Consider the following 25,725-nt stretch of genomic DNA (forward strand, 5'->3'; position numbering starts at 1 on the left):
GCAGATTAACTTGAAAAATTAGATTCTCGTGCTCATGTCACGTGATCGCCCTCTTACCCGTAGCAGCCATATTGTGAGTGGTGCATGTGTCTTTCGCCTCAAATTATTCTTCTTTACGCTGCCCAATCGCCCTTAATAACTAACAATAAATTAAGACATGTTAACAAGAAACATAAGTTTACTTTGGAAACGAAAGTTAAAGTTTCTGATGGTATATTTTCTCTTCACGTGTTGGCATACATTCAACGTGTAACAGAGTGATGGAGAAATGTGATTCAACTGGGAATGTGGATATACGCCGGCTGTGCAATAGCTGAGCATTGTGATGTACCTGGGCTGTATAAGGCGATACAATTTGAAGGCGAACATGACAGTTGTATTTAACATATCGTAAACGTCAAAAATACGTAATAAAATAATGTGTGAATCAATGATTGCGATGTGCGGGTTTTGCAAAGAATGGATAAAACATTACCTGAACGAAGAATGTTAATTATCCATATCATTAATATAATATGTTTTGTTTATAAGTTGTATGAACCTAGACATTTCTTTCTCCAACATTGCACTCTGGCTGTATTATTTTATAAGATGTACATCATAAATAACTAGTAGTGGGTCTGTTTTCTAAAGGTTAAATGCACCTGTTTCTGTACTTGCCAAATTTTCCCTTCAGGTGTCATCATGACGAACACAAAAGGCATACGTCGTGGCACCCGCTACATGTTTTCGCGGAAATTCCGCACAAAGGGTGCCATTCCCTTGTCAACATACTTCAAAACCTATAGACGTGGAGATATTGTTGACATCAAAGTAGGTTCTTTTCTCAAATTTTCTTTTTTTTTTTGTGGAAGTATCATGTTATTGTCCATTTGCATTTAATTTTCTTCACTGGCCAAATTAGCAAATGTAATAAAAGGCCAGGTATAGATTTTTCAACGTATGAACAACAATTAAATTAATTTACAATGTGTGTTAATTGTAATTACCTTTTCATTTCATTTTTGTAGGGAAATGGTGCCATTCAGAAGGGTATGCCACACAAGATATACCATGGCAAGACTGGTCGTGTTTATAACGTGACTCCCCATGCTGTGGGTATCATTGTCAACAAGAGAGTCAGGTAATTAAAACACATGAAATCTTGGTGGATTGAAGTCGATTTAAAGGGCCACTCCCATGGATTTCCCCACCAAAATGAATTTTTTAATGTTCTCTCCATGTGTTTGAAAACCCCCCACAGTCATATCCATGTCCTGTAAAGCCTCTTACATTTCCAAACTCAGACTTGAAAGATAATAAAACCCTATAGATAAAATTTAATCTGAAGCGTACCTTGTGACATCATTATCTCAGCCTCCTTGGGTAGCCATTGCCAGCAGGCAATGCCTGTATTATACATGGCACAGGGCTGCCACACAAAACACCCCTCCATTTTTGTGTGTGAAAATGAGGCAATGTGCATGATGGCAGATGCCGCTACTTTGACTGGTCAGTCATTTTAAACTAAAGTATTAAATGAAAAATGGAATAGAACATTGAATCCAAGTGCAGGGAGAGGTCGAGCAATAAGTATTGAGTAGGAAAAAATTGCTCTTTACCCCAGGAAAATGCATTTTGGTGGGCAAATCCTGTGGGGTGGCCCTTTTACATGAAAGTACACTGATATTTCATCCAGTTTGGGAAAGAAAAATGTTTTCAGGTGTATTACTACAAAAAATGCATAGAATTAAGAATTGAAAAAATTTTATATATTTTAGAATAATATAATTTTCAGCAATTGATGAGGGAAGGTTTGGTTCCTTTGGTTATAAAATTGACACCAATTTGCTGTATTTCTGCTTTCAGAGGCCGCATTATTGCCAAGCGCATCAATGTGAGAATTGAGCACATCAGACACTCTGCATGCCGTGTTGACTTCTTGAACAGAGTACATGAGAATGAAAAAATAAAAAATGAGGCTAAGGAGAAAGGAGAGGCACCTCCCCACTGTAAAAGACAGGTACAGTAGTGTAAAAATAAAAATAATGGCAATAACTTTTTCTTAATGCAAATTTGATAAACTCCTCTGAGGTAAAATGGTAAAGAATATAGCAGGAATGAGATTTTTTTTCCAATGTTTGAAAGATTTCTTTTTGAAATTTGAAATCTTATTGCATATTTTCAGACTGTTAGACAAAATTGTAATTAATATCTTGAATAAGTCTGTTTAGTACCTTCTCCAGAGTTTTATTATAATTACTTATTAAGATAGAATATTGGAAATGTCATCATGTTACAGGTAAATGAAGTTCATGCAACAGTGTCATGTTCTCTAGTTTTGTATCAAGTTGTCGGACCAAATCACACAGGAGGTTGATATAAATGTTATCTGTTGGTTTTCATTTCCCCAGAAGTCTTAGTATATGTTTGTATTCATTCCAGCCTAAGAAGCCAAGAGAAGCTCACACAGTCAGGACCAGATACAACAAGCCACAAACCATTCAGCCCATCCCATACGAGTTTATTGCATAAATAAACATGGACATGTTGGCATTGTAGAAAAATAATAAAGAACTTTGAATATAGGAAAATGATTTTGTTGTGGTGTTTTTGTAGAGAGAATTTTCCCAATGTCAAAGTTTCTTATGGTTTGCTGTGTGAAGTTTTAAAGCAAAATACTCTAAATGAAGGGGAGAAATGAGGATTTGCTGGATTCCTGTACAATTATAAGAAATTTGCCCATTACACAATTCACATAGGGTGTTTTTTGCTCAGTATGTAATTATCATTAAACATAAGAAGATGGCATAGATTCCCTGTTTAGCCCACATAAATCACTACTACTAGCATCCTTCATAACTCTCTTAAGGTCAACATCGTGCCAATGAATAAATGGGATCAAGCAGCCAAAAAATGCTTTAAAAACCTTTTTCTCACTGTGTAAGGAAATGTCCAACAATACAACAGTGAGATGATAATGAGAAAATGCTGAGTAATTGTTCTCTCAAGCCAGGAGTTGCTGCATTTTCTCTGGAACTGAGACCTGCAACATATTCTCTTGAAATTATTCTCTTCAGCCAAATGAGGGGGAGGGCATTCACTACATGATTATCTTCTGCTTCCAAAATGGGCAAATTTTATTTCTGAATTTGTGACTGGAAAAAAAAACTTGACCACGAATAAGCCAGACTTACCTTACAACTTCCACTGAAAAAAGGTTGAACCACTTTTTTGACAGTTTGTGGTCCTGATACAGCTAAACATGTATTTCACTAGCAAATTCACATGCCAGTAAGAAATGGGACTATTTTAAATTAAATTCTGCCTACTAAACTGTCAGTTGTCTTGCAATATCTGCTGAATAGTTAATATTCTAAATGTAAGAGTTACAGCCCATTTGACAAATATCAAAATATCAACAAACTAAATGGATTTTTGACACATTTATGTAAAAAATTCATACAAACAGTGTCACATACATGCATAATTTTTCAAAATATAAATAGAGATGCTACAACTGCATACTGACATGAAAGAAAATCTTGGTAATGGTATGGTTATAATATTGTAAAACTTGATTCCCTACATCCTGATTCAGTTACATGTTCACAAGTTTAAACTGCCAACGAGATATTAATAAATGTTCAAAATTATATTGAATTAGATATTTTCAATAAAAAATCAGTATATGGATGCAAACTACTTTTTTTACATACAGCAACTTAAACAACATGACACGTGCATCATGTTTGACTTATCCTGGACCATAAATAATAGCATACAAAAGGAAAGTCTTATATATTACATTTTTGCATCTTTCACTCTTAGTATAAGCAGGCTAGTTCTGTTTATTTTATCAATTTGGGAAAATCCTGCTTTCACTAACAGGAGTAAAACAGAAAATGTGGAGGAATGTCAGTTAACTAAGTTGAAATAACGTTTTGAATAACAATAAAATCTATGGCATTTGAGCACAACAGTCTCCCTGCTACTTATCACGTGGTAGCTATTGTACCTCCCGTCCACCAGTTCTCAATGCTGGACAACCACACAACTTTATATCATGCTGTTGATAAATCCTCTGTATCAGTTGCTTTAAACAGGGATTCCTTGCATTTATTGCCTAAAACTTGCTTGACTGATACTCTTCTGGGAATGCAAAAACATGTCTTCCATCTCCTTTAATCTTGGGCAAGGTTCCAGCATTGGGGATCACATTCCATGACAAGGACAGTGTGACATTTTTATTGCCTCTGAAAAGAGTTTGTGGAGAATTTGTCATCTGAGTTAAAAGCAAATTAAGAAGTTGTGAACATTGTTTGCCAATTCATTTACTTCTGCATATTTTTAAGTGCAAGGTTAAAGGGATAATAACTCTTTATTTTGGCCAAAAAATGAATTTTCCTGGAGTAAACAACAATTTTCCCATACTTACCAATGGTTAATGAATTAATTTTTACATTCAAAGTAAGTCCCTGGTTTTTTTCGAAAAAGTTTGGTTTTTTGTTAAAATCTCTTAAGAGATTATAACAGAGTATATCCATCAATGGAGGTCACGTGGTCTGAAGACAAGTCAGATATCAGAATAATAGCTATAACTGCCGTTTTTGTGGTAAAACAATATATTATATTTCTATGAGTTATTCACAATGCTTTTATTGTGAAATATAGATTTCATACAAAGAGTTATTATCCCTCTAAAATGATAATTCTAGTGGAGTAAGCTAAATGTGTATTAATGCAATTTCATTAACCAATTACCATGGCTCTTAATTCCATTTGAGAATTGAGTTATAGATGTGGCTGCGAAGAAATGACACTATCTAGGAAATAGGTCATTTGCCAATGCACTGTAAGAGAGGGTATATTACTTTTACATCATCAAGTTTTACATCTACCAGACCCACTCGCTCATAAAATATCATACCAAATACTTACTTTAACCCATTACCATCATCCCAGAAATAATACTTTGTGTTCATACTCCTGTAGTCTAACACAGCATTTTCTCCTCTTTTGATTATTTTATCCCATAATACAACCTGGTTTACCTCCTAGAATAAAAAGGCCAATATTTTTATTGTATAGATTTTCATCTAGTAGCACTTCATATGTTATGTTCATCAGATTACCCATCAGATTATCCAAACTGTTCTAAAAAAGGTTGCAGGACTTAACAAAGAGACTGGAATAGGTTGCCTGTCAATTATTGAATTTCAATTTCTTTCTATCAATATCACAATTCTTTTTTTCATGCTTTTATTTAAAATCACAATGAACTTTTTGTTAATAGTTACTGAAGGTATGAGTTAAAATTTGTTCAATTCACTTACATTGCTTTTAGTCTGGTACTCAGCTGTTAAATATACAAATAGCAGCTTTACATTCCAGTTAAATATTGAGTTCAGATGTAACAAAAAGTAAAGGAGAAATACACACTCATTGTCAAACAGCTAAGTCTAAAAACAATTACTTGTATTTAAAATCGTTTGCTGTTTCTAAATGTTTTTTTTCTCAATTTTGCTAATTTTAGTCTGTCATTAAAACGATACATTTCTAACATGGATGTTATTGACAGAAGAAAAATCTATAAAAAAGGAAATAAAAGGATATCTGCTTGCAGGTCAAAGGTTATGAAACCCAAGTCATTCTTCTCCCTAGAGGCACTATAGTCTGGTACATTCTTCCTGAAAAGAAACAAAAGTACTCTAAACTTAAGGTTTACATTATATAATTTTAAAAGTTCCTTTTAATACATAATTGAGCAATCATTTCCAATCTAGTCATTTTCTTTATCTACAAACTGAAGCAAATTTCATCTGTAGCTCTGATATTTACATCACATGTTAGCTACATGTATACAATATTTAGGTACACAAGTACAGAGTAGCATTTGAGTGAGGGAATATGGGGGGGGGGGGGAGGGAGGAATTTACTGCAGTATGAACCATTAATTCTCCTTACCACAGGTTAAGCCTCATATCACACTGTGCATTCAATATTTATCGACATCATGCAAATCACTTGGATTGTGTTTTTCTGTCAAAATTGCATAAACAAGTATTAACTAAAAAAATTTTGTACAGAAGTCATAACCCAGTACTGCTGATACACTATTTTGTTCAGCACACAGCTATTAACAATTTATTTATTGATGAATAAAATCTCCAAAATGACCCAAAGATGTCGTGGCAATTTCAAAGACATGCTTGTTAAAACAGTTCGTTAAACTGCAAAGATCATTTTCAATCGACTTCTCACAAATCTCAGGCACACGTCATCGTAAACATATGGCCATCAAAAGCCATCACAACTTACACTATGAGTTTAGCTGTGTTCATCGTCACTGGTGCCAAATGATCATTGAAAGCTGTTGTCAGAAAACAGCCAAACGTTAGAGCGGCCATTACACTCAATGTGAAGGCGAAAATAGTGTTCGCCCGCGATAAAAACGTGTTCATCTTGGATCACCGGCTTCTCCTATCCTCCATTCATTTACAACGAGAATACCGCAAATCCACGTGTAGTAAATATATTATTGGTCGTGGAGTCAGGTGGTCTATCATGTGACAAATCACGAGAATCAAAATGGCGCTGCCCGTTGGCAAGAAAATGCTGCTCGCTGTTTTAACACTGTGTGCTTTAGTTTTTGATAGTGCAAATGGCATAGGATTTCATCGCAGTAACTTGTATTCGCGTACTAAGAGTATTTTGTCACCAGGCACTTACAGGACTTTGTACATAAAGACAAAGGTACATAATTGTTACGTTGATTACGCTGTTATATGCCGCTTACGGCTGCAAGAATTGCAACGATTACAGTAGCATTTTCTATATTTTGTTTTTGATTCTTTTGTATATGATAAGCGAAAACCAGAAGTTGGAGGACTGCTGTTACAACTGCTGACCAAAATTTTAGTTTTGGAAGTGAAGTTGGTGACTGTGCAAATATGTATCTGTATTTTTAAAAAAGTTTATTATGTTTTACTACACTAGTAGTTCGTTTATGTTGGCTTATCTAGCAGCTTATATTTTCAGGTTGATCACTTCAGTTTCACCAATGATGACACATACATGATGAGATACCTGGTGGCAGATCAGTTTTGGGACCAGAAGGGTGGGCCCATCTTCTTCTACACAGGAAACGAGGGAGACATCACCTGGTTCTGCAATAACACAGTGAGTTCCAGGGCAATTGCCTATTTTAGATGTTTTATTACAGGGTTTTTGATGTTAATGTTAATATATATAATATTTTTGTGAAGATATGTACATAGAAGCAATCAGGTTTTAAAATCTGGATTTGCAGCTTTGCGTATGTAATGATGTAATGGAATATTGTTGTTCTTCAGGGCTTTATGTGGGACATTGCTCCAAAGTTTAAAGCAATGCTTGTGTTTGCAGAGCACAGATATTATGGAACCTCAATGCCATATGGCGCAGAATCCTATAAGGTAGGGTAACTAGCACCGAATGTTATTTATAAACTTACAATAAATTGTTTAAGCCAAATATCCATCTTTCTATCCACCCCTCATCCGTCTATCCATCCTTTCATATTATTGCTACTTTTTAGCGTTATTTATTATGCGCACAGATTTAATTTTATTTACCCAGGATGTTCAGCACCTAGGATATCTTACCTCTGAACAAGCATTAGCAGACTATGCATTACTCATCAATCACATGAAGTCCACCATACCTGGAGCAGAGAATAGCCCAGTGGTGGCATTTGGAGGCTCATATGGGGGCATGCTGGCAGCATGGTTCAGGATGAAGTATCCAAGTGTTGTTGTAGGGTAGGTTGTTTATTGTGGGGTTTTTACAGCTTGTACTGAGGTATGGCACTGGTCATTGATTTCTTAAATATTTTAGAAAAATATTTTGACTTAAAGGTATCAAGAGATAAGAAAAATCACATTGTAGTTAGTCATGCATCATTCATACAACTTTATATTATGATGTTTCAGGATTGTGCAACTTTATTGTCCTAGTAGCCTGTTTTTCAGACTCTGATTAATTTTCTAAATCTTTTTCTGGTTTCAAGTAAGTGAATGCCCAAAAATAGATGTGTTCTTTTCTCAGAATGATATATGATAACTTTTCGTAAGTTGAAAAAATTCAACCTCCCTTCATATTTTCACACTTGCATTATTGCTACAAAATATCATCCCATATGCCATAGGATTTCCTTTCTTTATTCCTTTTGTGTTAAAACTTCTTCAGTGCTCTAGCTGCTTCTGCACCCATATGGCAGTTTCCTGGTGAGACGCCTTGTGAAGTTTTTTACCAGATTGTATCCAAGGACTATGCTATGTCCGGTCCAGGCTGTGCAGATACCATCAGGGCTTCTTGGAAGGCAATTACAAATCTTGGCCAGACAGGTAAGTCAGAGTTGGACATATTCTTTCATTATTGTACCACCAGCATTAGCGCTGGCGGTACACATGGTTTTAGTCCCGTCCGGATCGTTCCGCCGGCTCTGCCAGCTCCTGCGGCTCCGCCGGACGGCTACCGTTACCGCTTCTCCTCCTAGACGGTAATGGCCTCCGTACCCATCTCTTGGATTTAGGTCACCTATAATCTCAACTCGTTCCACGTAAAATTTGGGCTTTGTCGGTATTGGGGTCTAGGTGTGGCACTCATTGCAATGCACCCTTGTCTAAAAATGGCAAAATTAAATGCTAATTATCTACCCTACGGAAGGAATTATGGGAAAAATTTCTACAGACGGCTTTCCAAAAGTCATATGTGTAGATTTCAAATGTACCCTTGGATTTGACCTTTGACCTTTATTTCAAGGTCAAACGGGCCAAAATTTTCAAAAAAACGAATTTTTTTATGAAAAAAAAATTATTTGCCCTGTTATTCAGACACCACACAGACTTAACCAATAATATTATTGGAAAGTGTTACCCTTCAGGTCATCTTTCATCTCCATGAATTTGGGGTCAATCGGTGCATTTTCATGGGAGTAGCGGCCATAAGATACCTAAACTGAAAACTGTCTCTAATTCGGGAACCGTTAATGCTAGAGACCCATTCTTTTTTGCATTTTGTAGAGCATGTAAAGCCCAACACTGGAGGTGGTCTCCGTTTTTTGTATTCCATACGGTTTTCGAGTTACGCTATATCAAAAAGTACATATTGGTGGTGAAAGCAAAATGTGCAGTACGGTAATGGATAATAAATTTTGAACTCCAGAAAAATAAAACATAAGGCTTGGCGAGGCAGACAACTTGTGGTCAAAAATGACATTATTTCAGCAAATTTGAACACCTGGAACTTCAGAGCACCTCCCATTTCAGAATTTTGACCAAAATGACCTTTTCTTTATTTTAATTAATTTTTTCTGTACGAAATTTATGGCACATTATTGTAACTCCAAAATTATAACATTTAGTCCCTTATATCTCCAAAACTGGCAGAGATAGGTCCATAGTTACTATTGAAAGTGAATAGGAAATCATATACTGGTAATCTAAATGTGACCTTGAAATTGACCTTTGACCTACTTTTTACCATGAACTTAACATTGCAAATATTGGTTCCCTTTTATTTCTAAAACTGGCAAAATACGCCCATAGTAACTATTGAACTTGAATAGAAGTCATTAGAGGCAATCTAAGTGTGACCTTGAAAATGACCTTTGGCCTACTTTTCATCATGAATTGAAGTTTACAAATTTTGTTCCCTTTTATCTCCAAAACTAGCAGAGATAGGTCCATAGTTATTATTGAACTTGAATAGGAAGTCATATACTGGCAATCTAAATGTGACCTTGAAATTGACCTTTGACCTACTTTTCATAATGAATTGAACTTTGCAAATTTTGTTCCTTTTTATCTCCAAAACTGGCAGAGATAGATCCATAGTTACTATTGAACTTGAATAGGAAGTCATTAGAGTCAATTTACTGTGACCTTAAAATTGACTTTTGACCTACTTTTTACCATGAACTTAACATTGCAAATTTTGGTTCCCTTTTATCTCCAAAACTGGCATAAATATGCCTATAGTAACTATTGAAATTGAATAGAAGTCATTAGAGGCAATCTAAGTGTGACCTTGAAATTGACCTTTGGCCTACTTTTCATCATGAATTGAAGTTTACAAATTTTGGTTCTCTTTTATCTCTAAAACTGGCAGAGATAGGTCCATAGTTGCTATTGAACTTGAATAGGAAGTCATATACTGGAAATTTACTGTGACCTTGAAATTGACCTTTGACCTACCTTACTATGAACTGAACTTTGATTGTACCATTTTTAGTTATATATATTTTTTTGCATATTTTGAGAATTCTTATTGATTGCATTTTTTACAGCTTGTCAAGCACAAGACTGGTGGTGGTGTCCCTTTTTTGTGTGTGTGGGGGTCTATACGATCGCGCTTACCCCAGCTGGTGGTACAATATTCGGAGGCGGTATCGCCTCTCTGATCCTCTAGTATGTATGTAGTTTATTTGAAAATGATTCAAAAGATGTTTTTTTTTTCCTTAGCCAATTTTCTGATGATCGAGTCCGTAAATGAAAAAATTATACAATCATGGTATAAACTTAGTTGATTTTGCTTGGCTTATTTTGCACACATACATATGATCTCTCTCTCTCTCTCTCTCTCTCTCTCTCTCAGTTGCTAATATTTTTTTAACAACTTTTTCACTTTCTCACTTTCTTTTTTACTAAAATATTAGCCGATGAGGTTGAATTTATAATTTTTTTTTCTCAGATGCTGGAAGAAAGACCCTCAGTGAGACATTCCACCTATGTAAGCCACTTAAGACCACAGCCGATGTGAATGCCATGAAAGCTTGGCTGTCAGAGACCTGGGGAAACCTGGCTATGGTGGACTACCCTTACCAAGCTAGTTTTCTCGAACCATTGCCAGCTTGGCCTATCAAGGTATCGTATAAAATCATTAGGTTGAAATATCTGTTCCATTTCATACCTCAAAAAAAAAAAAAAAAAAAAAAAAAAGGAAAGAAAAAATTGGTGTTAAGGTTGGTGTTGAGATGCAAGGATTTGTTGAATTATTGTAGATTTTTCAGTGTCTGCTGTATTCTCCAGAACTAGGGAATTGACTGCAGTTTTTCTAATTTGTTCAAGTAATTTTTTTTATTAATCTTTAAAAAGTCTATTCATGCCATTTCTTATACATTTCTTACTTCTCAATTTGATTATTCTTTTCATTCAGGTTGCTTGCAGTCATTTAGTTAATCTTACCAAGTCCTCAGATCTTCATCTTCTCTCAGGTATTTCAACAGCAGTAGGAGTGTACTATAACTACACAGGGCAGGCTAAGTGCTTCAATATCTCACAGCAAGGAACTGCTGACCTGGGAGATCAGGGCTGGAACTTCCAGGTAAGAAATTTGTAAGTAAACAGAAAAAAAACAGATATTCAGTCCTTTTTCTCAAAATAAAACATCCACGACTTCCCTCTAACATCACCCCATATGTTTTGGAGCACTGCCACTGACTGTTGAGAGAGAGCACAGTTGTGACCAAGTGTGCTCTCTCTAACACCATATTAGCTATTGATAACAACAAAGCATTGCTGATATAGAATTGGGTTTCCAGTAGACTGCAAATCTCTGGGTAATCTTATAGACAATCTGTATTTTAGACTACTATGTTACTACATTAATGTTGATGTCTAAAATAGATGTGGCATTTTTTTTTTTTTTTGCTCTATTTCAGCCCTGTCTGGTGGTCTCTGTCAAAATTATTCATGCAGATTAGTAGTTTCAACAGGCAGTGAAGAATTTTCTGATATCATTATTCCTTATGTCCTTTTTCCTCTGCACCGAGACTAAGTGCAGGAAGCAAAGAAATATAACATAAGCCTACACACAACTTCTACCTTCCTGATATGCCAAATACTTTTTACTTATATTACCAAGACACTGATGTATTGACAAGCTGTTGCAGAACAACACGTGCCCATTCTTACACATGAGGGTAATTTTAAGGCTGCACATATAACTTCCATCCTTGGGCATATTTCCTATATATTTCAGACTTTATATATTTCAGGCTTGCTCTGAGATGGTGATGCCATTGTGTACTGATGGTGTACATGACATGTTTGAGCCTCAGCCCTGGGACTTTAATGCCTTTGCCAAGGGCTGTAAAAAACAGTTTGGTGTGGTGCCAAGGCCCCAATGGATAAAGACCCAGTATGGAGGAAAGAATATTACTAGCGCTTCCAATATCATTTTCAGGTAAACGTTAGTACTTCAAAGTCTTACATATTTTTGAACTTTCGATTTTATCTCCCAGTTGAATGATTTTGCACAAGTACATTTAAAGATTGTAATAGAATTTTGAATTTAAGTAACTGTAAAAAATGGGATTTTATCTAAGGTGTCATCTAATCATTTAATTATCAAGTTTAAGTTTATACACGTTTATTACATCGACAAATTTTAAATCTGTTTCTGTACTTAAAGTGACACAATGTTACATGACTGACATACATTGTTGAGTTTAAAAAATTGTGTATACTTTCATTTCAACTGAATGTCTGGCAGTCTTCACCCTATTAAAATGTTAGATAGATTAAATGTGCAGAGTAATATTGATATCTGTATACATGCCATTCCCTCTTTTTCACACCTGTTCACTTTTTGTTCACGATTTGCTTCACAGCAATGGTCGATTAGACCCATGGTCAGGTGGGGGTGTCACAACGTCCCTCTCAGACTCCCTCATAGCCATCATCATAGAGGAGGGGGCTCACCATCTGGACCTCAGGGGAAGCAATCCTCAGGACCCTCAGTCAGTCATAAAGGCCAGGCGACAGGAGATGGGCATTATTAAGAAGTGGGTGCAAGGGTGATGCACTACATGTACAAGTACATCCTAGATGCCATAAAAATTGATTTGTTTCAATTAATGTGCCAAAATGGTTGTATTTGAGAAGTCATTGCATGCAGGATTTTGCTGGTGGACTTGCATTGAGTCAGACCAGGAAAACTAAGTTTTAGTCACTACAGCTGATTCATTCATAGAAACAAAATCTGCACATTTTTTACTGTAATTGATATGGGAAGTTAATCTTGTGGTTATGTAACTTTACAACTTAGTCACAAGAGCAGATACTCATAGAGCAGTCTTGATTTAACATAAGTTTTAGTTTTTTGTAGACATTCTGTCATATACTTTCCATGACCATTTTAAACAGCTGATACATTGCTCAGTATGTTAAAGTATAACAGATTGAACAGCATTTTTTTTTTTTTTGTAATATTTTGAGAGCAAAAAGGTAGAATAACCAATATGAATTCTTAACATTTCATAAAAGAATGTGGAAGAGCCCAATGAATACTTATGTACTTATTGGTGATTTTTTCTAACCAAACAAATACAGAGTTTCAAGGTTTTACACTCTATACTCAATATTACATAATCATTGTTACACATTCATTGTTGGATTAAGCACATTATTTGTATTGTTCTTTTAAAGAGTATTAAAATACTCTGTATTTTATATCAAACTATGCAAAATGAAAGAGTGATCTGTGTGCATGTCTTTCAATTGTCCAACACAAAAGTAGGTCTATAATACTTAATGATTAAGTAAGGCAATTGCCTTGTTGCTGAGCAACAAAGTCTAAGTATCAATAAATCTAATTTTTCCATATTAAAATAAATATTTATCATGCAATATCATTCTAATAAAAATAAGTTGAAATTCTTCGTTGTTATTATATTATTCAACAAAGGTAGATCCAGGCATAATTGTGTTGAATACCTAACACATTTTGAATAATTGTCAAGTCAAAACTGTTAACAACACTCCAAATGACAAGATGTAAAAATGTGCCTTGTAATCAATTGATAATAATGTATATTTTAGTTGTTATCACTTGATGTAACAAAAACAAAAGCATTGAATCAAACAACTAATAGGAGGAATGCATATTCATTGTATTAACAGAAAAGTATTTATACTGCATAGTATGTTGATTCCCACTACATGTACCACCAAAATGACTATACTAAATCAAAGGTAAACAAATGTAACAATGACACAGCACTATCCTAGGCATTTGACACTTTGAAGAAAAACGTGGATATTTCAAGACCTGTAATATAAAGAGCACAATGTGTAAGCACTGACATTACTTCTACTATTATAAAAATAATTATTGCACTTAAACCACAAGTCAATGCAATTTAATCACAAACTTTTTACAATTTAAGGGATTTTTTTATTGGGTGCAGTCCTACATGTAAATATACTAACATCATCAGGAATGAGATACATTATCATTTTATTTCCACTAAAACATCCCATAAATAACAATCTCAGCTGTTATCACAGAACAATGACACTAAACTTTAACTGGTATATATCTAAAAAAACATATCTCAAATATGTTAAAATAACTTAAAATATTAAACTGACAAATGCCTCAAATAGCACATATCTTAAATATGATAAAAGAATTTACTTTATGCCATTATATGTATATCAAGTTGACACAGGCTTTTAGTAAAAGGGGGCCCAGAGTAGCAAAACATCTTCCACTGTATCTATGAATAGCATTTGAAATAAATAAATAAATAAATAAATAAATAAAGTCCCTGGATCCAATTCTGATTGTACATAGGATTTGTTTAACTGCATGCAAAAAAAGGTGTCATTTTGGTCCATCAGGTGGAGGAGGACGAGGTGGCTTTTTTAATTCCGACATTGTGACAGTATGTGTGCCATTCTCTTTAGCAACCTTGGCTGTTTTGTAATCTTCTAAAACAGCCTTTCCAGTATCTTTGGCAGCTCTCTTGGCTATTGCTTTGATGCCCATTTCCTTGACATTGTATCCAGTCATGACAATGTGGCCTGCTGTGTACAAAGAATGCTCTGTGGCACTGCCAACTTGCTCACCATATCTAAAATTATCACAGTCAATTCATTAAAAATACTTATAAAAAGCTAGTTTTTTGTTGTTTTCACATGCCTAGATGTTTATTTGTGATGACTGTAAATTTTTGGAAGTTTGTGTAACTGACTTTGACACATATTTATTGAAGGTCGATTGCATACAAAAAACAGAAAATATAATTTTGGTCAGAGACTGATGCTATTTAAATGTATACCAAGAAAGCATATAAGAGCAAATACTGAAAAGACTGACAAGTAAACTTACTTGTGCTGAACAACATCGACTGTCTGTGTAGCAATGCTTTTTCCAAGAGCTTTGGCTGCAACTTCTAATCCATTGTACACTGTTCCTAAACCTAAATATAAAGAGTTATTTAAAGATAACGTGTAGCTTACTTTAACAGTTTTCAGCAAACTCAAAGAAATGACACTAACTTAAAAAAAAAACTTCACTTCTTCCTACCTAAAAGCTCAACAGATGTGAGAGACTGAAGCAGAAACCCAATAATTCTTACTTTACATAAAGTAAAAATAACGACTACTCTTGGACACTAAATTAGTGTACTGCCAAACACCAGCTAATCAGTGACACATAATCCAATTTTCATTCAAACTTGCCTTTTAAGCCCCCTCCTGCCACTTCAAGCACATCGTCAATCTTCGATCTTCCCTCCTGGTCACTATCCTTTAACTCCTTGGGTAACAGTCGGGTGCCATGTTTCTTTATGTGTGGTGCCAGCTGTCGGCCTAACAACATGGTGGCCTCACCAAGTTTATTCACTGTAAATGACAATATGGAATTGTCTTTACATGTGATGTTTAATGACTCAAAATGGCAAAATTAGGATGGCAATAAATTCGCTTTTAAATCTCATACAAATTTTACACTTTTAAATCTTATATAAATTTAACTTTGTCAGTCTTAGCCAGAATACATAGCCATTTTGTTTATAATATCCTAAAAGATAATAAAAAACTAAACACAATGATTGAAATTGTTTAAGCCATAACTCAATACTGATATCAATATTCACTTTGAAGATTTTCTTATCAAAAAACACATCTTAAGCATATACCAGTCTATCAGCATTCCATGACACTCACCAAGAAATCCACTGACTTTGACAGCCACCCCAGTCCCTTTCCTGGCATACACCAACCCTTTTTGTACACGGGGATCTACATTTGGTTGTTGTTCTTCTGGTTTCAAATGCTCCTTCATCTTGACTGCACCCATCTTCAGAAGTTCTCCCCCTTTCTCTGAAGCTTTTCCTAACCCCCAGGACACCCATTCTGCAGCTGCAACATTTCAATGTTTCTTAAAAGAAGCCCTTTCAGTGAAACCAAACACAAAGCTTTTTGAGTGATAACCATTGAATGATTTAAATGTACTTGATAAAAATATTTAAATCTGGCAATTTTAACATATTTTTTAATGACATTTAGAACTGACAGCTGAGGAAGAAAAAAACAGTAAAACAAGGAGTCTCACAAGTTTGCATTAACTGACCAAAAACTTGAATTAAAATTACATTTGATGAAATAAACCAGCTGGAATAAACACCTTAATATACAATTATTCTGAATAAATGGGAAATGTGAAGTTGATTGTCAGTGAAAAGTAATGACATTAACCTTAAGCCCCTAGTTTTTGAAATGAACTCGTGTATGCTGGGACAAGTAATGTATTATGGGAAGTTTCAAGGCATTACATATTTTTTTTTACTCAAAGTGTCTACCATAATACATCAATTAACACTGACAATATTTTTCTGTTATTGTGAATGGATGGAATTACCTGTGACCAGTCCTCTAGATATTTTTGCACTTGTTCTGTCTTCCTCAATTATTCCTGGCTCCCTAGGGGCCTCACTAGGGGGCTCTGGTCTCTCAGTGGGAAGGGGCTCCTCTTGCAAGGCAGTCAGGGAGTGGAGAATCCCTTCAAAATTTTCCCTCTCTGAGGTTGGCAAGTCTGGGGGCAACATTAGTCCTACAGCTGATCCTGAAAACAAAACAGACTACAGCAATATTCACAGTCCCATTAATGACATACACCAATTGTTCAATATTACATTCTTCTTGGAATTCAAGCCAGGTTCAGGCCCATAGGTTTCTCTCCTATTTCTTTTCATAATTTCATGAAAGTTCCCTTAGTAAAAATGACATATAAATATATTAAAGTTTGGAACATTCATCATATTTTTATTAATACTAAAAAATCATTGAAAAATAAAACACTTGTACCTACCCTCTTGAGCTGAGAGAACATCTGGAAACATATATGCCCCGTTCCTGGCATGAAGAACTGGGGATCTCCCTGGCTGAAGAGGGTACACCCAATCTCCCACCTTAAGGAAACCCTCAGGACGGGGTATGCTGCTTGCACCTTGGGGCTCCTGTTCTTTAAACTTAAATATATGTAAGGCTGCTGGGTAGGAGGGGGCACTGACATAACCCTGGGGAGTTATCCAGTATATTTGAACACCCTCTGGAATTGAGTATACAGCTTCAGCATTGGTTTCCAGTGATGGTTCACCATTTTCATTTGCCATTATACTATCACCAAGAGCCTCAAATTCATCCTGAGAAGCACCAAACATGGAAGCTTGGTAAGATGGGGGTGGGTCATCTATAGCCATGGCCACAGCCTCATCCTCTTTCAAAGCTTCAATCCTACTGTTTATCTGAATCTTTGTTTTTTCCATTTTTTGTTTCAGCTGTTTGACATCTTCAAACTCATCTCCAGTTCCATCACACTGTATGGACAGTGCCCTGTCCAAATACTGGCAGCCCCGGGTGTACAGCTGTAAAGCCTGGTCTTTTTGTCCTTGTTCATCATATGTAAGTGCTTTGTTGATTTGTTGAAATGCTTCATTGTGGTATCTGTAACAATGAAATACTTGATAAAGGGTTCAAAGATAAAATAAGTTAAAGATGTTCATTTCCTTTAAGCTTAGTTGTCCCATTTCTTTTGAGGCTTGACATTCAAAAATCCTAACAACAATAAACATAAGTTAACGCCTTAAAACAACAAAATGACACAGAGATGACGGTTTTACTTTAAAGTTAATTTAGGGAGCCTGCCATACCGTTTCACTTTCTTTATCTTCTCCTGTACCAGAGCAACAGTGGTCTGAGGTGCCATAGGAGGGGGCCTAGGAGGGCGGGATCTTCCTGGGGTACACTCCATCTGAGATATTTCAAAGTTCTAGTCAGACATTGCTTTCAAACCATGCACTGAAAATAACGTTTGACATTAATACATGTAGACTACGTACACGTAACGTTATGTCTCATTTGACACATGTTGATCGAAGCCAATAACGTTAAACAGATATTTGTGAAAAAGTGCTAAGAATAGTCAGATTATTCTACTAATGTTAGTAACTTGCTCGTTAAAATCTCCTGTTAAATAAATTCTCAGTTAGATTCTGAAGATGCTTAACCCATTACAACGTTAACTGCGCCGTTTCATTCTGTTAAAACGGAAAAGGAAAATAACGTTAGCCTTAACGTTGATCAAACTTTTCAAAGATAATGTTATTTAGTCTAAGCACGAAAAGCAACTCATTTTAACGACAAAGGTATTACCTTTTCAATCCAGTCTCAACATATGCTTATCTTTAAGTAGAAGAAGTACACATTAAGGAGTGAGCCAAGGTCTTCATGCGATTACTCATGTCACTTTGGCAATCAGAGCCATTGGCGGATGTAGCTTATCTTGGGTTCATACGAAATAAAGCGTAATTGGATATCATTTTCCCTGCAAAATACTAGTTGCAAAATACTTATAAAATATATATCTTGTCAGAAACCATGTGCATTTTGTTTATTTATGTAAAACTTCATATATTGTCTACTATGATAAAATACGTGCAATAATAATGGACTAAAATATCCGGGATAATTCTTATCATAGTTTTGCTCAAAACATAAAACTTGTGACTCTGTGGCACTTGTAAATAAAAAGTTATAAATCAAGGGGAAGATGTGATCTACCAGCATTTACTGATAGCTTGACTACGGGTCTTAATCAGTTATGGGCTGGAGGCCAGAATGGACAGGAGGATGGCGAAATTGGATTCGACCGTTGGTGATGTCCATTTATTTTCTTGTTCTAGTGATAGCTCTCCCCTTATGTGTCTGGGAACTCCAGAAGAATGGGGTTCAGTTGCATTTGCAGGCCTGGTTTGTAGGCGGACTCTTTGTCATGATGGCAATACCCATCTCCCTGTGGGGGATACTCCAGCATTTAGTTAACTATACTCAGCCTTTTCTACAGAGATACATCATTAGGTAGGTACCGTAGTGTTGTTTTGTGTACATTGAATAAATCCTATTAAAACAATTGATAAACTATAATAATAATAATAATTTTTAAAAAGGGTAAGCGAAATCTACTCACAGTATAGCTATTATCAGGGGCGGATCTAGAGATATTTTCTGACAGTCTTCCGAGTTATCTTTGTTGATCCATGCACCATTTTGACCGTTTGACAAAAAACATACGATACACGTCAATGTAAACTTGAAAATCTGATCGTCTTCCGGAAGACCCAGAAGACGGCCTAAATCCGCCCCTGATTATCTAGAGAATAAGTTCTATTTTAGGCTGTGAAATCTATATTTTTACTGAGGTTATTTTTATTTGAAATTAGAACCAAGTGAAAATACCCTAAATTAAATTAAACTTTAAACATAAAAAAGTTTTAAACTTAAAAGTTTGTTAAGGTAGTTTGATTATTGTTTTTGATAATTCGGTTATAATCTGTTGTAATCTATATATACTATATCTTTTTTTAGAATTTTATGGATGGTTCCTATTTACGCATTGAATGCTGTAAGTACTGGTATTTTGCTAAAATAAAATAAAAATAAAAAAATCTGAAGTTCCGAACATATGATTTTGTCAAAATGAAATATCAACCCATTTGGAAGTTGGATTTTTGGGCACCATAATCATAAAAATGTATGACATATTTTCCTTTTTCTTACTTGTTTTACCATGAAGGCTGTTAGATCTATTTAGTAAATTAAAACTTTTATAGTATCAAATATGAGATGATAATATGATACCTGTAAGTGTAAAATATATTATTTTCAGTGGTTTGCACTGAGATTCCCAGATGAAGCAATCTATTTAGACACACTCCGTGAATGCTATGAAGCTTATGTCATCTACAACTTCTTTGCCTATCTCATGAGTTTTCTTCGATCTGAATTCTCAAGGCTAGAGCATCATCTGGAGTTGAAACAGTCAAGTGTTAAACACATTATTCCATTCTGCTGTCTGCCTTCATGGGAGAGTGGGGAGTTAGTATACCAGTGTTTTACCCTTTTAAAGTAATTAGAAGAACTGATTCTGAAAAAAAATTTTTTAATAACTGAGAGAAGATTGCCAATGGGCAATTGCACTTAAAAGTTAATTAACTTGTATGAAAAATAATCAATGAATTACCTTGAAATGTTTTCAAAATTAAGATTGTAAATTGATTCATGTCCAACCTTTATTAGTGTGTTTCAAAAAAGCAAATTCATCATGATTTAATTTCAGAAAATTCTTAACCCATTGTAAACATGGAGCATTGCAGTATACAGTCATCAGACCTATTACAACCATCATAGCTTTGTAAGTAAACCTTGATTCCTCTGGTCAAAATATTCATGTCATTAAGTTATGAAATATCAGCATTCTTAGAATATATCTGAAATATATAAGCTTATGTCTACTGAGAGTCGAGGCAAATATGACACTGCAAATTGGATGATCCATGCTTTATAAGTTTATAAACAAAAGATATCATTTAATAATGATAATTGAGTAGTTGAATGGAATGTGGATTGTAATATTTTAATTTATGATGATTATGAAATTTTACAGATTTAGTTCGTTTAATTTAAAATTATGCTATCAATGAATTGTGAAAAGTGGTAGCTTCAACCAGAGAGTTGTGTACAACTCCTCACTCTAACTGAGATATTCTGGAAAGGACATGTGGATGAACAAAATTCACTTGACTGAAACAGATATTCTGCTAAGATGAGATTTCACAGCTAAGTGTACATTGTTATTTTTATAACACTTTTAGAATCTGTGCTCTGGCAGGAGTTTATGACGAAGGCCACTTCAGCTTCAAGAATGCATGGACCTACATAGTAGTGATAAATAATGTGTCCCAGATTGTAAGTAACTCTTTTGCATAATTCCACCTAAAGTCTAAAGATATGAATATTGCCATAGTATATTGTTTCTGAATTAGCCAGTTTGTCTTGTCTTAAAAATATGTTTTCTCTCCATATGTCTTGTCAAAATTGCAGTATAATAAATTGCACTATATTATGTTATGAATTGATATGTATGGTTTTGACATTGTTAATCATATATATGTATGTATGTATGTATGTATGTATGTATGTATGGAATACAGGCCCGTAGCCAGGGGGGGTTCGGGGGGTTCGAAAGAACCACCCCTTTTCCTGGGAAAAGGTCCACTCTGGGTAAAATTTGATCTAGGTACATGATGTTTTTATGGAAAAAGGTCCACTTTTTCAGAAAACAAACCCCCCTTTTGAAATTGCTGGCTACGGGCCTGGAATAAATCTATCTAGAATGGTGACAATGAACTTTTAGTCTTGGGACTTAGCTGACCACTAATGTTTCATGGCGTAACCTGCCTGAAGTGTATGGCCGGTGATCTAGATAGATAAAATCTGAAACCATGATCATGCTTTTAGTCATTTTAACTTAACTGGCTTATATTAACAGTCATGTGATTTATTGTCAGCTTTTAAGTTCTCAGGATTGGGTGGTGTCTTGTTTGATAATTGGTCACCAGCATAAAATTTATATTAGTATATTTTTAATTATCTTCTAGTGGGCCATGTACTGCCTTGTGTTATTCTACCATGTCATGAAGGAAGAGCTAAAGCCCTTGAAGCCTATATCCAAGTTCCTCTGTGTGAAATTTGTTGTTTTCTTCTCTTTCTGGTATGTAGGCCACTCATATTTCTTATCTACTGAAGGAGAACCAGTAGCCTCATAAAATTCCAACATGGTTGAAAAGAACAAATATGCCATCGGGATAATTTTACTGGGTGTTGTAAACTTGTATGATTGTTTTTAAATATTTTTTGTTATGCTTGCCAGTAAAGTTGAATTTTTATACCTCTGTCATGCTAATATATACTCAACAAACCGTGACTTGCCAACATAAAATAAAAGTTTATACCTCCAATAAGCTATACTGCTGGGCTTAATGTATGTACAAAATTTAGTATTAATTTTAGTGAAAATTGATCATCAATGTACATTTATTGCTATCTTTATTTTATTAAGTCAATTAATTCTGTAGCTAGGTAGATTCCCAATGTGCCTGGATTTAAATTATTGACATTGACTTATATAAATAATCTTTACATGTTACATGTATATTCCAGGCAAGCAGTCTTGATTGCTATTCTGGAGGCTGCAGGTGTGATAACTCAGGACAACACCTGGCAGATGTACACTACAAAGACAGTGGCCTCAAGTATTCAGGTGTGTAGAAACTATCAGAATGAACAAAAACCTTTCTGAAATTGTTAAAACTATTGAATGATGCCCAGCTAATTAAAAAGGTAAATGTTTATAATTGGTAAAGGAACAAGTGCTGATTGATTTTGATAAAAAATTTTATCTGAAAGATAAACATTTCATAAATATTTGTGGTTAAGAATATTTCAGAAGCTTAAATGACTGCTTGTAAGCTTCAGAATGAAAAATTTAAAAATGTGTCTTGTCATATACTATAATCATATGGTACTCGTAATATACGAAGTATGTGTGAGCTATAAAACTGCTGTAACATATTGGCATAAAAATCACTTTATGAAAAATGCTACTTCTTTTAGGATTTCTGCATTTGTATAGAGATGTTTATTGCTGCTGTGGCTCACTACTATTCCTTCCCCCATGGACCATTTGTGAACACGGCAGTTGAGCCAGTGCCATGCTGTGTGTCTTTTATGAACATGTTCAATGTGTCAGATCTCAGGGATGATGTGGTAGAACACGTCAGGCATGTTGGTAAGCACACTTAGTAATAAAACCAGGGAATATATCGAATATACTTCCCTGATAAAACTAACACAGGCCAGGTTTTAAATGGAGATGGGAGAAGAAAGAGCAAGAGTGAGAGATCCCTTTGTAGACTTTTGGCTCGATTTATCTTGTATGTATGTACAGAGTGCAGGATCGTAGCCAGAATTTTCAAGGGGGTGGGGTCTTTTTCTGAAAATGTGGACCTTTTATTGTGAAACCTTTGTGTTTCTTTAAATTGTTTTTTCAAGTTTTATATTAAAAAAACCTAAGGTGATGGTAGTCATTTAAACATATTTAATTTGCTGAAAAGTTTTGTAGTACCCTAAATGACAAAAGTTTTATACTTCATGATCTGCAATAAATATCATGTTAAAACAATGAGAAATCGCTGCATTTCAATACAACAAGAAAATTAATTACTTATTAGTAGTACAAGCACGATGTATAAAGCTGAGTTTTTCTTTATAATCCAAGGTGATGCAACAAGGCATTATAGCACAAAAGGCATTGCTATTTGACCATTGAGTGTATAAGAAAAAAAGGTAAAATTCTAGAAAGCTGGGCTTGTGCACCATTATCTGCCCGTAGATCAGTATGTAACGCTTTCATACTATTCAGTCTGTCAACTCACATAAATTCCTTAACGAGTATGTATGTACATTGTTTTACAGGTAAAACTGTCAAAGGGACCATTAGACCGGGCCATGCACGTAAAACTTCAGAATTGACACCTCTTTTATCATCAGACACGGATGATGGTAAAGTTTATTTTAGTTTTTTTTTAATTCTTAAATAATGTTATCATCATATTAGTGTGCTGTTTTTTTTTGTTTTTTTTTTCGTTTGTATGCATGTATGTATCGGCTAATATTTTCCCGACGAAAGAAACGAGTCGGTCAATAGGGGAAGAATAATGAGTTAACTTTATGTTTATTGTAATGACTTAATTTCATCCAGTTCCTCTTATTGAAATTATTAATCATTTTTATTACAGGACACAGTTACCTTGGAGACTCATCGGCCACAGCGTCAGACTTACACGATAGCTACCAGAAAAGCGGTACCACAGCAAGCCTCAACAATTATGTGAACTTTGGGGAAAGTGTAGACTCCAGACAGTTGAAATATCAAAACCTTTCAGAAGGACATGTAGTGAGAACAACCAGTGACCCGATCCTGGAAACGCAGCAGGACAACAGCGGCATCTCACCACAGCAGGACCACGTTTTAAGCAGTAGCACTGATGAAACTAGACCAGCTTGTGGTTTACTTGAGACCAATACTGCCTTACATAGTGATTTACGTGATATCGTGTCTGGCGTTCTTTCTTCCGAGGATGATTCGCGAGAAACAACGGAGAATAACTTGATCAACTTGGAAGCTAATTCAGATAATGTTAATGCTGTTACAAAGACCGACATTCCTGTGAATGATGTAAACGTTGAAGCAGGCAAGGATGAGGAAGAAACTTCCCCTATTGTTTAATTATTTTTATAGTTTAATATTTATTAAATTTCAGTTTACAAAACACGAAAAGTGCCAGAAACTCGTAAACACATGGATACACGGATAGCCTTTTTGATTACATTTGAATTTAATTTGAAATTGCATCTTGTTAAGGTATCTACCCACTCCAAAATACAGTCGTGAAAAAAAAAGATTAAGACAACGGTTACGCAAAATAAATAAAGCTATGTTACGGCTTCCTGTTAACAACCTCTTGTGCATTTTGTGATGAATTTCATGTGGCGCATATACACGAACAAAAGAACATCCATGCACATAATAAACTGGATTAAGTAATTGAATAAACCACTTTGCTCTGTTTAATTGGAACATGCCTACTTGTTATCTCCGGTCACCAGTGTAGAAGACTACGTGTCTGCATGGTCTTTGCCTCACGGCCTTTTTCCGTCGTTCAACTTGATTAGCTTGGGTTTATTTCAATTGTATTAATGGCGTTTGTTACTTAACTGCATCCAAAGAAATCATCAGCCAAATGCAAAATGAACGTAGAGCGGTCACAGAGTTTATCATGTCGCCAAAGTCTTCCACGTTCTTGAATTATAAATTGTTTTGCTTGAATTACCTGTGATGAGGTTAAAATGCAGTATGATCTAGAAACTAAAGATAATCGATAATTTTTACAGAAGTTTTATATTTCTTAAGGATTTAAATTTCACTTTGCTCTGTTCTGTATTTGCTATAACAGTGTGCAATCGGAATTGCGTTAGCCTCGTGCGTATTGTGATAGATTCAGCCTTGCACGTAAAGCATTAATTAGTTTATGTGAATAAGCATTTTCCACCTTTTGGATTTTGACAATCGGTGTAGAAATTGGCGTGTGAGTTGAATCTGCAAGTCACGGTATTTTTTTTTTCAACTTTTAAGTCAATTAGTTTGGAATTTAAAAACTCTAAACGGTATTGGTCATTCAAATGCATTTAAAGATACACCGTTCCAAGTGGCTGCATACAGTTTCTTGAGTTTATCGTGCCGCAATATAATAATGCCGGTCTGAAACTCAAGTCTGGTTTTTAAAAGTAACATTTTTGTGTAACTTTTATGCATGCTTAAGAAACATTACTTCGATTCATTAGAGTAATTACTTCCACTTTGTGTTATCTTGGACGGAACGTTATAGATTCCAGCCTTTGGCTGTCTCTATCGGTGAGAAACATGCTCTCTTCGCGTCACAGCCTCTTTCAGTCTTTAAAAATCAATTAGGTTGACTGGCGTTTTTAAAGGATATCAATGGAATTCTTAATTCAC

General features: G+C 35.0%; 5 protein-coding genes across 6 annotated transcripts; 3 read left to right on the forward strand and 2 right to left on the reverse strand.

The window, feature by feature from the left end:
- The first annotated feature begins 30 nt into the window (after positions 1-30).
- LOC106161935 (large ribosomal subunit protein eL21-like) lies at positions 31-2,576 on the forward strand. Its single transcript, XM_013539013.2, has 5 exons — positions 31-73; positions 677-813; positions 1,011-1,123; positions 1,849-2,002; positions 2,425-2,576. The coding sequence occupies exons 2-5, from the start codon at positions 685-687 to the stop codon at positions 2,512-2,514; spliced, it is 486 nt and encodes a 161-aa protein (XP_013394467.1). The 5' UTR covers positions 31-73; positions 677-684; the 3' UTR covers positions 2,515-2,576.
- Positions 2,577-3,410: 834 nt separating this feature from the next.
- LOC106169431 (signal peptidase complex subunit 3-like) lies at positions 3,411-6,508 on the reverse strand. The gene is made up of 5 exons (XM_087007564.1): positions 6,301-6,508; positions 5,594-5,669; positions 5,316-5,390; positions 4,921-5,036; positions 3,411-4,235 (listed from the first exon to the last, which is right to left on the reverse strand). Exons 1-5 carry the CDS (start codon positions 6,441-6,443, stop codon positions 4,106-4,108), a joined length of 540 nt encoding a protein of 179 aa, XP_086863690.1. The 5' UTR covers positions 6,444-6,508; the 3' UTR covers positions 3,411-4,105.
- A 39-nt stretch (positions 6,509-6,547) lies between these two features.
- LOC106169430 (lysosomal Pro-X carboxypeptidase) lies at positions 6,548-13,679 on the forward strand. The gene is made up of 9 exons (XM_013548888.3): positions 6,548-6,735; positions 7,021-7,161; positions 7,335-7,436; positions 7,600-7,781; positions 8,209-8,366; positions 10,714-10,886; positions 11,179-11,346; positions 12,020-12,207; positions 12,635-13,679. The coding sequence occupies exons 1-9, from the start codon at positions 6,571-6,573 to the stop codon at positions 12,822-12,824; spliced, it is 1,467 nt and encodes a 488-aa protein (XP_013404342.2). The 5' UTR covers positions 6,548-6,570; the 3' UTR covers positions 12,825-13,679.
- Positions 13,680-13,894: 215 nt separating this feature from the next.
- LOC106169408 (spartin-like) lies at positions 13,895-18,634 on the reverse strand. Of its 2 annotated transcripts, none has more exons than XM_013548865.2 (8): positions 18,465-18,634; positions 17,963-18,110; positions 17,122-17,756; positions 16,672-16,875; positions 15,978-16,172; positions 15,492-15,653; positions 15,139-15,229; positions 13,895-14,881 (listed from the first exon to the last, which is right to left on the reverse strand). In XM_013548865.2, exons 2-8 carry the CDS (start codon positions 18,061-18,063, stop codon positions 14,632-14,634), a joined length of 1,638 nt encoding a protein of 545 aa, XP_013404319.2. In that variant the 5' UTR covers positions 18,064-18,110; positions 18,465-18,634; the 3' UTR covers positions 13,895-14,631. The 2 variants fall into 2 exon arrangements, with proteins under 2 accessions (XP_013404319.2, XP_086863687.1); XM_087007561.1 differs by having other exon boundaries at positions 17,963-18,116; positions 18,465-18,591.
- Positions 18,635-18,762: 128 nt separating this feature from the next.
- LOC106169413 (transmembrane protein 184C) lies at positions 18,763-24,789 on the forward strand. Its single transcript, XM_087007560.1, has 10 exons — positions 18,763-19,169; positions 19,677-19,713; positions 19,978-20,186; positions 20,428-20,502; positions 20,963-21,056; positions 21,749-21,861; positions 22,311-22,410; positions 22,764-22,938; positions 23,625-23,711; positions 23,948-24,789. The coding sequence occupies exons 1-10, from the start codon at positions 18,913-18,915 to the stop codon at positions 24,436-24,438; spliced, it is 1,638 nt and encodes a 545-aa protein (XP_086863686.1). The 5' UTR covers positions 18,763-18,912; the 3' UTR covers positions 24,439-24,789.
- The last annotated feature ends 936 nt before the right edge of the window (positions 24,790-25,725 follow it).

The sequence above is a fragment of the Lingula anatina genome, chromosome 3 (assembly GCF_051362555.1).
Source record: "Lingula anatina isolate TDL-2025a chromosome 3, LinAna3.0, whole genome shotgun sequence".
Classification (NCBI taxonomy): domain Eukaryota; kingdom Metazoa; phylum Brachiopoda; class Lingulata; order Lingulida; family Lingulidae; genus Lingula; species Lingula anatina.

Bases quoted from the DNA above. Each gene is read 5' to 3' on its own strand.
- LOC106161935 (XM_013539013.2), top strand. From the start codon at position 685: ATGACGAACACAAAAGGCATACGTCGTGGCACCCGCTACATGTTTTCG. The intron at 814-1,010 runs GTAGGTTCTTTT...TCATTTTTGTAG, and splicing joins GAGATATTGTTGACATCAAA to GGAAATGGTGCCATTCAGAA. The intron at 2,003-2,424 runs GTACAGTAGTGT...TATTCATTCCAG, and splicing joins CTCCCCACTGTAAAAGACAG to CCTAAGAAGCCAAGAGAAGC.
- LOC106169431 (XM_087007564.1), bottom strand. From the start codon at position 6,443: ATGAACACGTTTTTATCGCGGGCGAACACTATTTTCGCCTTCACATTG. The intron at 5,670-6,300 runs GTAAGTTGTGAT...GTTTCTTTTCAG, and splicing joins AACACAGCTAAACTCATAGT to GAAGAATGTACCAGACTATA. The intron at 5,391-5,593 runs ATCCTTTTATTT...TTTTTGTTACAT, and splicing joins CCTTTGACCTGCAAGCAGAT to CTGAACTCAATATTTAACTG.
- LOC106169430 (XM_013548888.3), top strand. From the start codon at position 6,571: ATGGCGCTGCCCGTTGGCAAGAAAATGCTGCTCGCTGTTTTAACACTG. The intron at 7,782-8,208 runs GTAGGTTGTTTA...AAACTTCTTCAG, and splicing joins TATCCAAGTGTTGTTGTAGG to TGCTCTAGCTGCTTCTGCAC. The intron at 11,347-12,019 runs GTAAGAAATTTG...TATATATTTCAG, and splicing joins ATCAGGGCTGGAACTTCCAG to GCTTGCTCTGAGATGGTGAT.
- LOC106169408 (XM_013548865.2), bottom strand. From the start codon at position 18,063: ATGGAGTGTACCCCAGGAAGATCCCGCCCTCCTAGGCCCCCTCCTATG. The intron at 17,757-17,962 runs GTATGGCAGGCT...TCATTGTTACAG, and splicing joins AAGATAAAGAAAGTGAAACG to ATACCACAATGAAGCATTTC. The intron at 15,654-15,977 runs GTGAGTGTCATG...TGTCATTTACAG, and splicing joins CAAAGTCAGTGGATTTCTTG to TGAATAAACTTGGTGAGGCC.
- LOC106169413 (XM_087007560.1), top strand. From the start codon at position 18,913: ATGGGCTGGAGGCCAGAATGGACAGGAGGATGGCGAAATTGGATTCGA. The intron at 20,187-20,427 runs GTTAGTATACCA...ATTTAATTTCAG, and splicing joins CCTTCATGGGAGAGTGGGGA to AAAATTCTTAACCCATTGTA. The intron at 23,712-23,947 runs GTAAAGTTTATT...TTTTTATTACAG, and splicing joins ATCATCAGACACGGATGATG to GACACAGTTACCTTGGAGAC.